Source organism: Camelus ferus, chromosome 2 (genome assembly GCF_009834535.1).
Source record: "Camelus ferus isolate YT-003-E chromosome 2, BCGSAC_Cfer_1.0, whole genome shotgun sequence".
NCBI lineage: Eukaryota > Metazoa > Chordata > Mammalia > Artiodactyla > Camelidae > Camelus > Camelus ferus.
In genome coordinates, this window is record NC_045697.1 from 72,628,302 (window position 1) to 72,645,924 (window position 17,623).

The window sequence follows — 17,623 nt, forward strand, 5'->3', positions numbered from 1 at the left end:
TAATGTAACAGGAAGTAAGATCCTCTGAACTCTTCCTACATTTCAGCTAGTAATTTCATGCTACTGACGAGATGAAACTACTAATTTATAGATGCTTTTGCCAATTAGTTAACAGTTCATATGAAACCAAACATCCAGAAGCTAAATAAATTTTGCTTTGGCCCGTATACGACATTATCATGGTTCCTTAATACTCACCAAATGGGACACCTTGACAGATCCTTCAAAATTAGAAGGTTCACCTTTCTCTCTACTTTCCAAAATCTAGAAAGAAAAGGCAACTTGTAGAAAAATTAGTGCATTCTTAATTGGAAAGACCAAATATAGAGAGAATTACCTACCATCCTAAAAATGGTATGAGAACGACTACTTCTTTGATTCATCTTTGTAATTCCATAATGCCTGTTCTCTGTAAAACAAATTCATACTTCAGCTGCATGTATTAAAATCCAAAGAAAAACACTATTATTTTACCTTAAAAGTGAAAAGGGTGGTTTAAAGCCTAAATACATTCAGTTAAATAGTTTTTACAAGTGTTTTGAAGAAATATAGTATGAGGGGAGTGGGTAGCTCAGTGATAGAGTGTATGCCCAGCATGCATAAGGTTGTGCATTCAATCCCCAGTACCTCCATCAAAAAATAAAGTAAACCTAATTACCACCAGCCCAAAAATTGAAAGAAAGAAAGAAAGAAAGAAAGAAAGAAAGAAAGAAATATAAAGTCTTACTTTCTCCCTTTGTGATCCACTTCAAAGCCATTTCAGATGTATAAACAACTTCTTCTGTGAGATCGGCCACATACACATTCCTCTGAAACAAGTTAAATTATGGGAAAAGTAGAGAAATTAGAGAAGTCATTTAGAAGTTTGCATTTCAAAAAGAAAGTGCAAACTATGACAATTCATTTACGGAAGTTAAGAGTGGAAAATGGGGATTATTACTCTGTATGAAAATAACAAGTTAATCTATGATATTTACAATTTATTTCCTATACTAAAGCACACCAAATTCTAACCTGATACTTCTACCTTGCTCTTCTTAGGCACTTACACCAAAATATTACAGTTGTCAATATTTAAAAACTGTACATGTTACTTAAAAGATGATCTCTATAAATGTTTAAGAAAATAGAAAATAAACCATATTAACAGGAGACACTCTAAAATATATAGAAATTAAAAGCAAATATTAAAGATAATAATCCCCATCAGTAAGTCTATTTTATGAACCACTCTATTTCTGTTACTCACATTGAAATCTTCCCGAATTATTAAAGGCTTCATTTTTTGAGTGTCACAGAGTAAGTCTGTAATCGTTTCATTGTATATCTCCATGTAAGACACACGTAAGAGAAATTCCCTATCAGGAAACTAGAAGAAAAAAATATGTGAATACATCAGAGATCATCCAATTATGAAAATCTAATACTGAATGCTTATGTGCTAATATTAGATATTAAAATATTCTTTGAGAAATTATGTTTTTAAAATTTTATTTATTTTTTAAATTGATGCATAGTTGACTTATCCCACCATGTTAATTCCTAGTATATAACGTAGTGATTCAATATTTCTAAACCTTTCAAAACCATGTTAAAGCTAGTTACCATCTGTCACCAAAGATGTTACACTATTATTGACTATATTCCCTATGCTACATACTTCATCCCTGTGACTCATTTATTTCCTAACTGTTTGTCCCCCTGAATCTCCTTCACCTATTTCTCTCATTACCCCTAGTCTCCTTCCCCTCTGACAACCACCTGTTTGTTTTCTGTATTTATGAATCAGTCTGTTTTGTTCATTTTTGTTTTTGAGGTTCCACATATAAGTGAAGTCATGTGGTATATTTATCTTTCAAAAAATTATCTTTGTAGAACAAATAAAAATAAAACAAAAAACACCCCCTGTGGTTCTATACTGGTGTTAAACAACAACAACAAAAAGACTGTTTCAGAAATAATGAAAAGTATAGTATCAAAAAATCAGAAGAGGAGAGCAGGCCGTCCAACTCTCCAACCTCAAAATAAAACTCTACCTACATATATTCAACTAAGAACATTACAAATCATCAAAATAACGATGAAAAAACTAAGTTAAAACCAACGTTTAATTAATTAGGTCACTTATTCTGGCCTTCTGCTTCCCTCATCTTGTATCTAGTCTGCTTTTTACTGCTCCCTAATAATCACTAAGCAAAGGCAATGAGGACCTAACCATTCTGATAAGATTTTCTTGTTCCTTAAAGCCTACTTTTTTGTGGGAGTATTGTTTCAGGATTCAAAGAAAAGAATGAAAGAATTTTAAGCTTGTAAGTAAGTTTCTGGGAAAAAAATGAATCTATGCTATGCCTTCCTTCTTTCCTCATGGATAATCAAAAGATAACTATAAATCTACTTCCTTTCATCTTTACAAGAGAATACTAAGGTTGCTATCCTATTATTGCTACTTTTACCTGCATGTACCAGAACTTTAGCTAAGTTATTTACCTTCTTAATTTTTTGGAAAATGTCATGAATCGCCCTGGGTATTACTCCTAAGTAATCTTGTGAACCCATCATCGTGTATGTTTTTCCTGAAGCAGTCTGCCCGTAGGCAAATATGGTACCTGCAAAACCAAAATGCACACATGCAAAGGTTAAAAATGAATCTATAGTGTATGAAACTATCAATCTTTGCTGAACAGACACCCAAAACTGAAATGTTTCTGCAGTGAATACACACCATTGTAGCCTTGTATGGCAGAATCTATGATTGGTACTGCTATTTCTTCATACACATTTTTAGTGGTTTCATTACTGTGAAAGACACGATCTAAAAAAAAATTACATATAAGTTAAACCAAAAAAATTAACTGCATCTTCATTCTGAATTAGCAGTTGCTAAAATAAAATTGCCAGGGTATAGTAGTTTAAAATATTTAAGACACAGTGTTTTCTTCAACTTACTGATCTTCTGAAAATACTCTTCTCTTTAAGGTAAAATGTATTGATCCTTATGCAGAAAAAAATACAAGCCCGCTATCCTATGTACTTTCAAGAGGTAGTGGAGCATTGTGGCTCATATGGGGGTCTGGAATCAGATAGTCTGCAAATCCTGGTTCTGCCACTTACAAGTTGTGTGACTTTGGCCAAAGAGGTTGATGTGTCTGTGCCTCAATGACTTAATCTGTAAAATGGATATGTATTATCTTCCTCACAGAATTATTGTGAACATATGGTTAATACCTAGGAAATGTGAACTGTTAGGATTCTTTGAGAAATTTTAATGCTTCTAACATACCTAGCAAGAATGCCTAACTCAAACTAAACCAAGAAATGCAGACATCTGGAAGAAAAGTATGACCAAAGCTGAAGCATTATAGAGAATGACCAGATAGCTGGCTGCTGAAGGCTGGGTTTAGGGTAGCATTTACCCTGATGAATTCACTAGTCCAGGATGTGGTTCTCTGCTTGTTAGCACATTAAAAATAGACCACTCTTTCAGTGGTGGCTTCACATTAAAAAGCTCACAAGAAGTGGATTTGTAAATTAGGAGGGAAATGTATTGACTTGAGATGAGAAATTCCGTGATCACCTTGTTTGCACCACAATCACATATCTGTCCTGTTGGCAGAATGATATGGAAAACCAAAGTGCCATCTGAAGGCTGCTTAGGGGTCATGATTTCAGAGCAAGGAGAAATGGTAGGATGATTCAAATCTTAATGTTACCTGCTTTAGATAGGTGGATGAGTCCAAATCCTTTGTGGGCATACATGACTACTGAGAATCTGTGGTACCTGAGTTGGCTTAAGTATCTAGGTGTTATCATCTCTGGCACATTACCGTTTAAAAATTATGTTACTACCGTCAAACATTCCTTTACCAGGAGTCATTTTTTCTTCTACACATCTTTGGGCTTTTTAGTTTAACACAAATTTGACAGCCTAATCACTGTTATTTCCAGGGTTGTTGAGAGGATGACACTGTTGCTCTACAGTGGGAGTAAGTGGGAGCACGGTAGTGTGGCTGGAACATAGATCTGGAGCCTGACTTTTCCATTTGCTGGCTGTGTGACTCCAGGCCTTTCTGCTTCAGTTCCTCGTTAAAACGGGAAGGTACCTAACACACAGGCTTGTTAGGAGGATTTCATGAGTTAATATACAAGAAGTGCTTAGAACAGTGTCTGGCACATTGTCAGTACAATATACATGTTAAATTAATGCCACAAATCAGCCTAATTAACCTTTAGGGTCTCCAAGTCCCTTTTAGTCACAAGCTAGCTCTCACTCACCCTGCAGGTCCCAGTGTAAGTGGTACCATTTCAGATACCTAGATTAGTTAGATCTCCACTATAAACTCCCACAAAGCTTATGTCATCATAAGTGTAAGTGTACTTCACATCATAAGTTTACTTGTTTAAAGCCTTTCTCTCCACCATATGATTAGCTCCACAAAAGCAGGGGTAGGTCTCTGCTCTCTTCTAGCAAACAAACAAGGAATAGCTTCACTATTTATTCTTTAAAGTTTTCTGAAAAATAACTGAAAAAAAAAAAAACCAAACTAGGGGGTGGGTACAGCTTGGTGGTAGAGCATATGCTTAGCATGTATGAGGTCCTGGGTTCAATCCCTAGCATCTCTATTTAAAAAAAAAAAAAAAAAAAAAAAAAAATATATATATATATATATATATATATATCTCAGACTAGGAAAAAAATAAGTATAAAATTTACCAGACTAAGAAAGATCTTAAAGATGATGATGTTAAGCCATGTATTTTGGGCTTACAGTTTTAGGCCTCAGGTACACTAATGATTAAGACGAAAAATGTTAGTCTTAGTCACAATGCACTATGATTATAACTGTGTTTTACTTTTTATTTACTTATTTTCTTTTTACTGTAACTATGCTTTAAGTATCAATTTATTATCTTAGTTATCATAATGATGGATGAACAATTTTCCAATGAAGCAGTTTATATAGAAGGCTTAGTCTGATCCTTAGTGACAAATCCAGTATTATTCATAAGGCTTTTGTACTCCTAATAGAAAAAGGATACCAGGTTAACTTTTGATGCTGTTATAAACTTACCAAAATTGAAGGATTTACTCCCATCAACTTGATAAATAGTATTATTGTCAGTTTTCCAGTAAACCTGAGTGTCTTTTCCAAGTGCTTCTTCTCTAAAAGAACAAAAACACTGCATTTTAGTCTAACTGGTCATAGAAGTTATGTTATATGAAAGATAAGTTAAAAGATTTCATCTTCTTATGAATATTTTAAAAGATGATAATGACTCATATCATAAATAAGATAAATGTGGAAAATCCACTTTGGAGGGTTCAACAGTTTTAAATGGGGTTTCAGTGACTTCCTGCACTTTCATGGGAGTTTCCTTGTAAAACTCTTCACTCTCACCTTCCTATCCAGTACTGGCAGCTGAAAAGATACATTCAAAATGCAACTCCGATTCTGTTTTCTTGCTTAAAACCTTTAAAAACCATCCACAGTCCTTAATTTGGCACATGAGACCTGGATCACTATAATTTCTCTCTTTAAACTTATCTTCCTCTAAATTTTTATATACACCCTAACTTCATACAAATCAACTACCTGAATGTCGCCTCAACATAACAGATTCAATGTCTCTGTTCCTGGAATACCCTGACTTACTTTTCTATTAAGTATCTTAACTATTCTTTCATTCATGAAAAGTATCAGGAGTTTCCTGCACTAGCCCTGTCCCTCCCCTAAACTGTCATCTTATTTAAGGACTAATGACTCCTCTAGCAAACATTCTTCATATATCATAACACTTGTCATGATGTATTTGCAATGGTTTCTTAAAAATTTTTTTTTACTTAAGTATAGTTGATACACAATGTTGTTAGTTTCTAGTGTACAGCATAGTGATTCAGTCGTGCATAAATATATTCTTTTTCATAATTGGTTATTACAAGGTATTGAATAGTTTCCTGTGCTGTAGCATAGGACCTTGTTGTTTATCTATTTTACATATAGTATGTAATAGTTTCTTTATGTAGCTGTCTTCTAATGCATTAATGAGCTTCTTAAAAATAGGAAATTTCTCATCTTGATATTCTCACTTATTAAACACTCAGTAATATTTAACAAATATTTCTCAAACACAAAATGTGTTAGCAATATGGGGTAAGGGCCCAAGACTGGTGAAACAGACATACTTCATTTTCATTTCTTCCCCATCCTGCTCTTTCTCTATAGCATTTATTACTCCAGTATCACCACTTAACATTCTATATTTTTTACTTTATTTTCTGTCTACCCCTTTATAATGTAAGATCCAAGGGCAACGATAGTAGTTTAGTACAGTACATTGTACTAAAAGAAAACAATATTGATGAGTATCAGTCACTTCTGAATGTGGAATTCAGTCATTGACTGAATGAAGTCTTGGTCTACCAAATACAATGCAACAAGACAGACTACTCCTTGTTCTCAAGGAGTATACAGTAAAGAGGGAGAGAGAGTCAGTTAACTGTAAAATGACTAACTGTGATGATTGCCAGTAAGGATCTTTCCGATACGACTTCAAAAGGGAGGGATGGGGCGCACAGATTGGGGAACGGCAGTGCAGCACAGGGAGCAAGGACTTTAACGTCAGGGTGCCTGAGTTATAAATTTAAGAGACCCACACCTGGAAAGTATCTTCTAGATCCTCTAATCCTGGCCCGTCAACTTACAGATAAGGAAATGAGCCACAAAGCAGGTAAGTGGCCGAGTTTCAGGCAGCGGAGCCGGAAGGAGCAGCGAGTACCCACTCCTCCGGCTCAGACCCGCGTCGGAAGCCGCAGTGGGGACCTGGGTGCGGTCTGGCCCACCTACCTGCTGTTGAGCGGCCGGACCCGCACGCACACTGCGACGGCTCCCTCCTCGGCCATCCTGTCGGGTTGGATCCAAGAAAACTGTCGAAGACCCCCAGCGTCCGGCGCTTCCGAGCGCACCGGCCACCCCGCCTTTAAATTTAAAATTTCCCAAACGCCGCGTCTGATTGAGTCGCGGCCTCGTGACGTCACGGGCCGTTCCACCTCCGTCGCGGCGCGGGGGCGCCAGGCCGGCGGCGCGTCCACGGATAAGCGGAGGGGGTGGGTTATGTTAAAAGGTCTGGAGGAGAAAGGGGTTTGGGGGTCGCTGAGAGGGGTCCGGGAAGCGCCTGGCAAGCGGCTCTCCAGGTAATAGCATAAATAACTAATTTTGCTAAACACCGTTGAAGTGCAGTAGCCGTTTACAAATGCCGTCCTCCACCGCACCCTTAAAGTTTGCAATCTGTGGGGGGGAAAAAAAAAAACGAAGCAGAGAATTTTTTCTTCACTAAGAGAGAATTAGGACCTTTAAAGAATTACACTAACAGTTGCTTTTTTAAAATTAAAAACAAAAACAAAAAAAATCCTCAAAAATTCCTCAAACGTCGAGAGTTGGAAGTCCCTGCCTAGCCCAGAAACGGAAGAATCTTGTACTCCTTCAAAACTAGGAATTTTAGGTTCTTCATTTACTCTGTTTTTCTTTGAATTCCGTTTTCCATTGGCTGTGAGTTCCTAAGAAGCTGACGTAGGAAAAAAATATTGAAGATTGGAAAAAACTCATTTAATAGGTGAAATTTTATTAGCAGAAATGGGAAAGTGATTCTAAATAATTCTTCCCCAGAAATAGTGCTTCGTTTCCTTTGTTTTAAATATGTGTCATAGTAAAAATATTAACATTTTCTTTAGGAGTGATTTCAGTCCTTGGTTGATTTAAGGAGGGTCGAGAATTATCCCCTTTTCTCTCACCAAAAATATGACCTGCAGTTCCTAATAATTTTTCACTATTTAGAGGAGTAGAAAACTACACACTTTGTAAAACTATTTTAGAAGATAATATGGCAGTATCAATAAAAAAGTGAAGGTACATATGTCCTTTATGCCAGCTATTCTGTTTTTAAAAATTTATAAGTATTAGAAGGATTGTGCAAGGATATATATAGCTATTAGTTGCAGCATTGTACACAATAGCTAATGACAGAGAACACATTAAATGCCAATAAGAGAGTAGTTAAATGGATGGCGTTTTATCACTGCAGTGAAACATTTTGTGGCCGGTAGAAAGAATGATGTAGCTCTTTATGGGTACCTTAGAAACCCATCCAAGATGTTTCATTAGCTAAAAGAAAGACAAGTACAGGATTGTGTACATAGTATATCCTATTTGATATTTTCAAAGGATATTTATATGTCTGGATATGCATACATAATTTCTGGGGAAGAATATACCTAGATTCCTTGGAAAGGGAGGACTGAATTAGATAAAATATCTATCTTTCATTGTATACTGTTTTATGAGTATTGATATTTTAAGTGTGCATGTATTAAGCAGTTTCATTCAACTTAAAAAAAACTAGCTAGTAGAAAAAACCAGTAAAATAAAAATGAGTTTGTTCATTCAAGATTTGCTTTGGTTAACCAACTGTGAGCCAGTATAGACTACTGTTTTTTTGGTGACTAAGCTTTGAAAATAACGTGGCTATATCTAATAAGGTAATACAGAGTTAAGAAGAGTGTGTCTTAACTGATTTTTTAAAAATGCTGGGCAAAAATATTGCACATTTTTAGCTGAAGGATAGGGGCCTGTGAAGAGGAGGAAAGGACACATAATCAAGGAAAGAAAGCCTCCAACAACAGAGAGGGGGTTGGTTCAAGAGCACAGAGGAGCCTTTCATAGTTGTGCTCATGATTGATGTCATGATTATCTTTGTTGTCATTATAACAGCTGACATTTATTGAAGATTTGCTGTGTGCGAAGCAATCTGTTATATGCTTTACATGCCTTTTTTTTCATGTAATTTTTCAAATATGTCATCAAATTTTCATTGCGCACCCACTTTGTGCCAGATGTGGTTCTAGGCTTAGGAGGCACAGAGTGAATAGACTAGAAAAGCACCTGCACTCAGAAAGCTATTATTCCCTCAGGGGAGATGGATAATTCACAAATCTGTATCTGTATATCTCTCTGTATGTATCTTATGTCTATGTATATAGCTATATCTATGAAGTGATGATGAAGACTGAGAAGAAAAGTAAAGCCAAATCAGGGAAGAGGGAGTGATAAGGTGAGGGTGGCGGGGAGGTGCCAGTTTCTTATGAAACACGTTTGTGTGGGAAGAAGCAGACAATACAGAACGAATGTGTAAGTAAAAAGTAAGGCCCCTGTGACTGGAGCATTTTTGGCAACGGAGAGAGTGCCTGTGGACCTTGCCATGATAAAATGTTACTTTGATAGTGAGAGAAAGCCTATGGAAGGTTTTAAGCAAGTAAGTGAAAAGGGATTCAGTAATTCCTTCAAACAATGTTTTGTTTTATATCTCACTGTGAAAATAGAAGCAACCAGAAGAAACTTTTCTCTGACTTCTGCCAACCTGTCTACCCACCTAATGTCTGTGCCCATTTACCTCGTCTTCCAGATTTCAACTACTTGAACCACTGGCTCTCCTCCACTCTGAAAATCTCTCCACGTGTGCACTAAATCCCACTCCTTTCCTTTTATTCCTGTCTGTCTCACATAGTCATTTCCCTAGCTTTAATAAACTGATATCATCAGCAAATGCATGCCCAATTTCTCCCATCTTGGATGTCTGATAAATATTACAAACATTTTAATATCAAACTCATAACATTCCCCCGAAAACCTACTGGCTTCCGCATATTAGTTGGTGACAAGTCCACCCTTTCAGTTCCCCAGGCTGTAAACTATGGAGATGTGATGCTTGACTTCTCTCTCAAAGGCTAAATTAAGTGTATGAATTTCTATTACAGCTACCTACGATACGTGAAAATGGAGTGTGAGAGGATGGTCGTGTCCCAGGTCTTGGTCAAGTCCCAGGGATGTGCCCCACCAAGTGAGGGTCCTTGTCTTCTTGTAGGAAAGAATTCAAGAGCGAGCCATAGTTTAGTAAAAGTAGGTTTATTCAGACATGCACACTCCATAGTCCAAGTGTAGGCCATCTCAGAAGGCCAGAGAGGCCACGAGGCGTAGTGGTGAGGGGGGGTGGTGGTTGTGATGCAGGAAAATGGATGTGGGGCGTAAGGAGGACCATGTCCCAGGTCTCAGTTGAGCCCCGGGGATGTGCCCTGACAAGTGTGGGTCCTTGGCTTCGCGCAGAAAAGAATTCAAGTGTGAGCCACTGTTGAGTAAAGGTAGATTTATTTAGAGAGATACATACTGTATAGAGTGTAAGACGAGAAAGGCAAGGAAAGAGGTGTGGGAATCGGTTGCTCAGGTTAAAGTAAAAGTAGGTACACACTCCATAGACAGAGTGTGGGCCATCTCTGAAGAGGGAGCGAAAAAGGGCCGCTAGGTGTGGTGGTGTCAGTTTTTATGGGCTCAGTAGCTTCATATGCCTACAGGTGGGACCATTCCAACTGCCCTGGGGAAGGGGCTGAGATTCCCAGGGATTGGGCCACAGCCCATTCTTTGGCCTTTTGTGCTTATCCTTGGGACTGTCATGGCGCCTGCGGGCATGTTATTTATCATGCTGTTACAATGAGCATATAATGAAGCTCAAGGTCTACTAGAAGTCAAACCTCTTAATCCTTAAGGCCAACTAGGAGTTGAATCTTCCACTATTCTGGTGAATCTTCCACCATTTTGGTGTTGAACTGCTGTCATTCCTTGAGTGGCTGTGCCCTGCCCCCTTCCCTCCTGTTTCAGTTGAAGTAAAATAGACACACACTCCATAGACAAAGTATGGGCCATCTTGGAAGGTGAGGGAGCAAAAGGCCACAGGGTGCAGAGTTGGCTAGTTTTTATGGGCTTGATAACTTCATAGGCTAACAAGTGGGAGGATTAGTCCAACTACTTTGGGGAAGGGGTAGGGATTTCCGTGAATTTGGCCACCGCCCACTTTTTGACCTTTTATGGTCGGCCTTAGAGCTGTCTTGGCACCTGCGGGAGTGCCATTTACCATGCAAATATATTACAATGAAGTTCAGGGTGTTCTGAAAGTCAAATCTCCTGCTATCTTGCCCTCAAGTTTTCCTGAATTGAATCTTCCACCATCTAGGTGCTAATTGCTGTGATTCCGTTAATGTTTGTGCCCTGTCTCCTTCCTTCCTGTCTCACCTAGAAAATATTCCAGAATATAACCATTTATCACAACTTCTACTGTTTACCTGGTCCAACATTTTTACTTTTGTTTTGCTCCACACCCCTCCCCTGCCCCCCTAAGTCTATTCTCAACATAGCAATTTTAGTTGATCCTTTAAAAATGTAAGTTAGATCATGTTAATCCTCTCTCAAGACCTCCAGTGCCACCCTACCTGGATTTTTCTTTTTTTTCAGAATAAAACCCATAGTCTCAGCTGTCTCCCAGGCCCCGCTCCTTGTTGCCCCTCTGGCCTAACCTGCTACCACTCTTCCTTTTGCTCTCTCCACTCTAGCCACACTGGTCTCTTGGTAGTTTCTTGAATACTAGACAGACTCCCTCTTTGTGCTCTGCCTGGTAGGCTCTTACCTAGATACCCAGGTTTCATTCTTTCATTTACTTCTGGCATCTGCTTACATGTCACCTCCTCAGAACTCTCTGTATAAATAACAACTTTCTTGTCTACTACCTCTGTTTCTTTACTTTTCTTTTAAAATACTACTTATAACTTTCAGATACAATATATATGTATTAATTTTTGTTTATATTATCTGCCTTCTCCCACTAGAGTGTTAGCTCTGAGACGTTAGTGACTTAGTTTTGGTTTACCTCTAACCCTAGAAAGATACTTAGAGTATCATAAACATTCAACTTAAAATTTTGTTTATTCAGTTACTCAATAAGTTGACATTTATTACTAAATAATATTACATATAAATTACCATATTCACTTGCTCAGTAATATTGACATAATTTTTGGAAAGATACATGGAATATACCTAGTTTCTTTTGAAGAGGAGGACTGAGTTAGAAAATACTTTCATTGTATACTATTTCATAATTATTAATATCTTAATTAGTGAATATTGACTAGTTTCTCCCAACTTTAAGAAATTGGTTAGTAGATTAAAAACTGTAACTGAAATAGTCTGCTCTTTTATAGTCTATTCAGTATTTGTTTGGTTAACCAAATGTGAACTAATATAGATGACTTTTCTCATAGCTAAATTGTGAAGATGCTGGGTTGTATCTAATAAGAAAACAGAGTTAAGGAAGCTATATTTCAATTTAAAATAAATGATTAGGGAAGGCAGAGAGATTTGTTAAAAGATAAGCAGAGGTATATTAAAATTTTTACAAGTTTAACTGAGGAAAAATTAATTAGAATCAGGTGGCATCCAGTGGAACAGATAGAAAAGAGCTGCAAGGACTTGTGTAAAATGAAGGACTTTCATAGGCAGATGGGTGTGGAAACAAGGAACTTACACTTGGCAGAAAAGTGGGTTTGTAATTGAAAAGTTACTTTTCTTCAGGGGATGGTTTGGAGTCTGTCAGGCAGATTACCTAACTAGTGCTAATTAGGTGATTCCTGATATACTGGCTTAAGAGTCCATTTTTGGGTGAGCTAAAACTGTAATTACATTAAATCCTGGTTTTGCTGACGTGGGGCTTAGCATCTCCAACTCCATTTTGGGCATGTTGTTTTGTTTTTAACAGCTTAAAGGACTTGTCTGAAGTTATGGAGCTTCTGGAGAGAAAGGCTTAAAATTTGCATGCATACCATTTCTCTAAAAGGTAATTAAATTTTTTATTGATTAATTTTTTTTCTTACCATAATACATTCATGTGATGAAGAAATTTAAGTAGTACCAGAAGAGTCACAGTGAAAATAAATCTTCCCACATCTGATCCCCAAGGTGCCAGGTGGTCTCTTTAAAGGCAACTGTGCCATATCCTAGAGTGTTGTCTTCAAATTAATCTGTAGATACGCACATGTATGTATCCTTTTCTATATTGCATGTCTTTTGACACAAATAGTATCTGCTATACATGCTGTAGTGTGCTTTTCTTAAAATGTGAGCTTTGCATAAATATTTTCATTCAGCTTAAGACAAAATGAATTTCTGAGGCATGTTAATTGCATACACTTCCACGTTGATGTTTAAATGACTTTTTTGGTTTTTTGTTTCTGTCAAAACTGTGTTTATTTCTGCTGAAGCTGCAGAGGGCACTGTTATCCTTCCAAAAGCATGGCCTAGCCTTAGACAGTGTTTTGCAGTACTTAAATGTGGTGCAAATTTCAGGACTTGGAGAAGCTCCTGGTATTACAAATATGCACAAATTCAAAATACTCACTTGTGCTCACTTTTTATGTATTTCACATAAAATTAGTTGCAATATATTTATATCATACCATCACTTTCAGTAGGAGTAATTTTTCTTTAATAGATACAATATTTAATTTCCAAAGCACAAGCCTTGCCTTAATTTTGTGGTAACTATTTGTAAGGATCACAGATAGTGTCCCTTTCCTTTTAGTCATTGTTACACAAGATTTGTGTAGCATCACAGAAACTGCACTGACTTGGGTCAGTCCAACTGCATCATTTATAAACTATGCCACACTGTAAAATCATTTATCTCTGTGATTCACCATTTTCTCAGCCACAAAATGAGGAAACTGGTATTTCTAAGGTTCTTGTCAGCTTCAATAAGTCTGTGATGTTTTCATAAAAAAAGAAATGTAAAAATTGAGTATAGATGAGTGTCAAGTAGAATATGGATGTGTGAGAGGGTGGGAAAAGCAATCTACATTACAGACAAAATCTAGGGTAGTCACAACTCCACAGAGACTGATGGCAGCCCACCAAAGTCCCTTCTTCGCTTTCTGGCCAGAAAGCAAGACTAGACGGCCAGCCTGTCTTGCACTTAGGTTGCTACTTCTAGGACTAGATAATAAAAACTTCACGGGTGCACTTTTCCTCCCTCGTCCTTGGTGAATATCCTTCCTCTTTCTCTCATTGACTGTTTCAAATCCGCCCTTCTTTTCTCAACCCTGGTTCCCATCCTCATCCTTCCTGAGAAACCACGGCTGTTAGGCAGACCATGTCTCACCGCCCAGCTCTCGCACTCCTACAGCCTGCACCATTCTTTTATGGATCTTTAGATTGTTGCCAATTTTTCTATATAGCTTATAAGACAGAATCCATCTCTAGACATCTTTACACTCTCATGCTTTTATTTTTGTAGAGTAGATTGATAGAAGTCAAAATATTGACCCAAATGATACGTTTATTTTGAATTATAAGTACTACCAAATTGCTTCCTAAATAATTTCAACCAATTATACTACAATCAAGGGTATGTGAGTGTTCATTTTTCTGTTCCTTCACCATCACTTGATATTATCAATATTTCTATTTTTTCAGTTTTATGGAGAAAATGATATTTCATTATTGTTTTAACTTGCAGTTCCCTGACTGCAAATAGGATTGACTATCCTTTCATTGCTTATTAGTAATACTTACATCTTATTTTCTGAATTATTCTTTTCTATTAAATAGTCCTTTGCTCTTATGACCATTTTTTTCATGTGGATTGTTTATCTATTCAGATATTTTGCTTACTTTTGAAAGTTCGGTTGGTTGTTTTCTTTTAAGTCTATAGAGTTCTTTATATATCCTAGATACAAGTCCTTTACCAGATGTTATTTACATATATATACTCTCAATTTAGGACTTGTTTTAATGATGTTTTCACATAGCACATGATTGTGATTTTTATGAAGCCCAATTTATTGTGTCTTTCTTCTATGGTTTGTACTTCTGGTATCATATATAAGAACTATTGGCCCAACCCAGGGTCACAAAGATTTTCTCCTATGTTTATTTCTAAAGTTTTATAGGTTTAGATTTTAAATTATGTCTATGATCTATTTTGAGTTAATTTTTATATAAGGTGTGGGGCATGGGTTTATGTTCATTTTTGGCATATGCGTAGTCATTTGTGTCAGCACCATTCACTGAAAAGATTATCTTTACTACATGGAATTAACTTTGTCCCTTTCTAAAAAAGTCATTTGATCTTTCTGTTTGTATCTATTTCTGGATTCTCTATTTCATTCCACTTATGTATGTGTCTGTCTTTAATTGTTATTTTTTTAAGCTACTAAATTTTAGGGCAGTTTGTTATACAGCAATATATGACTGACAGTATCACTGTCAAGAACTGTGAAATATCTGAGATTTTACCCTTTTTGTAAGCTGACAAGTCAGCCTGCCACAGTTTCATGGATGCTGGTAGAAGACCCAAGAGTTCTGGGTCAGGGATGAAGAAAAGTTTATTACTCACAAAAAATAAAAATTTATTACTATTACTGCAGTAACAGTAGCCAGAGTATCATTTTGTACTAGTTTTCTGAACCCCAATCCCCACAAGAAAGTGCAAAGAGGATCAAGAGACACTTGTACACATAGTGGATTAAATTACAAAGGAGGAACCCTGAGCTTAAGGAATCTATATCTTTTATAATGATCAATAAGTAGGTATGCCTTCTCTTTTCTCTGCATTATCTCCATTTTCCAAAGGCTGTTCCTTATACAAATATCCTTGAAAAGATATGTTGGAATAAGGGGCACACAGTGCTTCACTTACAAGATCTACAGAAACATGAAACCTATGGAGAATTGTCTCCCAACAGTTATGATTACATCTTTCCTGAAATACTCTATGTCCAGTAGAAATAAAGTGAAATCCATGATACCTACTAGCCACTTTCAAAAAATGAAAAGAGAAACAAGTGAAATTAGCTTTAATAACATTTTAGTTAACCAAGTATCTTAAAAATATTATCATTTCAATGTAATCAATGTACAACAGCTTTAATGAAATCTTTTCTTCATACAAAAATCTTCAAAGTTCACAGTGTTTTATACTCACTGTAAATCACAATTCTTTTTTTTCAATGTATATATATTTTTATTGAAGTATAGTCAGTTACAATGTGACAATTTCTGGTGTACAGCATAATGCTTCAGTCATACATGAACATATATTCATTTTCATATGCTTTTTCATTATAGGTTACTATAACATATTGAATATAGTTCCCTGTGTTATACAGTAGAAACTTATTTATCTGTTTTATATATAATAGTTAGTATCTACAAATCTCGAACTCCCAATTTATCCCTTCCCACTCCCTTCCCCCTGGAAGCCGTAGTTTTCTTTCTATGTCTGTGAGTCTGTTTCTGTTTTGCAAATAAGTTCATTTGTCTTTTTTTTTAGATTTCATGTATAAGTTATATCATACAGTATTTTTCTTTCTCTTTCTGGCTTACTTCACGTAGAACGACAATCTCTAAAAACCTAAAAGTTTCCCCGAAACTGAATCAATTATCAACTCTTAAATTAAAATTAAAAATTTAATTCTTCAGGTGCACTAGGCACATTTCAAATCCTCAATAGCCACATGGGACTGGCAGGCACTGTATTGGATAGTATAGCTCTAATCCCTTTGATTATAACATACATTCCTTCCCTGGTTCTCTTCTTTCTGGCCATCGCTCTTTGGTCTCTTTGATAAGCTCCTTATCTTTGCCTTATTCTTAGACATTATGGTGCCCAATGACTTCATTCAAAGTCCTCTTCTCTTTTTATTCTCTGTCCCCTACCATTGTTTTAGTTGCCATCTGTAGGCTGTTAACTCCCAAATCCATATCTCTAAACTAAAATCTTTCTTAGGCTTTAGAAATGTACATCTAACTCTACTGGACATCACATGAGCATCCCACAGGCATCTCACAATTTCCCAAACTAGCCTCATATTTTTCATTAAATTAATTCTGTCTACTTTGTTGTAATTTTCAGCTGGTTCAACAAAAACCCACTTATCTAAGAGAAAAAAATTGGAAGTTACTTTTAACTACTGCTCTCACTCAGAGCTCACAACCAACAAACCAACAAGTCCTATGGGTTTTTTTTTCCCTAAATATTTTTGAACTCTTGCCTTCTTGTGCACCACTGATACCTCCCCTTCTTTCTTGTGACTAGCTCCGATTTTTTTTTTCCCAGAATCAGTTCAAACATCATTTTCCAAGGAGCCTTTGGTTCTTTATCCTCAGTGTTCCTGTGGTACCATAAATAGTACTTATAACTTGAAGCATCATATGACTTCCTAACTAGGCAGTAAGCTCTTTGAGAGCAGGACTCTGTCTCATTTTCCATATATTCCACTTTTTAAATTATTTAAATACCTGATGTATATCTTTTTGAAGCATCAGTTGATGACATTTATCATGCCCTCAGCAACTTCATAATATTATAAGAGATGGAATGCAGATAGTTTAATGCCTGTAGAAAATGATTGTCCTCAAAGAGGTTTCTGTACTGAGAGAAGCAGCTGAAAATACCCATGAAGTAACTGTCTGCCTGAAAATGTTCATTTATATGTACTGCAACTAGAATGGGCCCTAATATGTAATTTTTTAAGGCTTAGAGCCATCTCTGCAGTAATCAGACATACATTGAAATGAGTGTATGTCAGTAATATTGAGAACTGCATCATTTTATTCCAGAATCCATGAAGAATGTTGCATCAGTAATTAGTAGAACAAGTTAACAAGTGGGGCACATACATTACATTTGCACAGTGGGTAAGAGTGATTGTTTTGATTATGATTTCCATGTATGTGGTTTTTTGCTTCTTTGA

General features: G+C 36.5%; 1 protein-coding gene and 1 long non-coding RNA gene across 8 annotated transcripts in view; one reads left to right on the top strand and one right to left on the bottom strand.

The window, feature by feature from the left end:
• The window catches only part of CENPE (centromere protein E), a 69,193-nt gene extending 62,208 nt beyond the window's left edge, over positions 1–6,985 (bottom strand). For all 6 annotated transcript variants that reach the window (XM_032461013.1, XM_032460995.1, XM_032461002.1 and 3 more), the window contains exons 1-8: positions 6,843–6,985; positions 5,070–5,161; positions 2,723–2,812; positions 2,488–2,606; positions 1,250–1,369; positions 728–809; positions 342–409; positions 199–264 (exon numbers count right to left, since the gene is read on the bottom strand). In XM_032461013.1, coding sequence (XP_032316904.1) covers positions 199–264; positions 342–409; positions 728–809; positions 1,250–1,369; positions 2,488–2,606; positions 2,723–2,812; positions 5,070–5,161; positions 6,843–6,898 — 693 coding nt within the window. In that variant the 5' untranslated portion in view covers positions 6,899–6,985. The remainder of the gene's footprint in view (positions 1–198; positions 265–341; positions 410–727; positions 810–1,249; positions 1,370–2,487; positions 2,607–2,722; positions 2,813–5,069; positions 5,162–6,842) is intronic.
• A 71-nt stretch (positions 6,986–7,056) lies between these two features.
• Positions 7,057–17,623, top strand: part of LOC116657632 — a 347,184-nt gene continuing 336,617 nt past the window's right edge. For both annotated transcript variants that reach the window (XR_004312830.1, XR_004312829.1), the window contains exons 1-2: positions 7,057–7,189; positions 12,631–12,708. This is a non-coding gene — a long non-coding RNA (uncharacterized LOC116657632). The remainder of the gene's footprint in view (positions 7,190–12,630; positions 12,709–17,623) is intronic.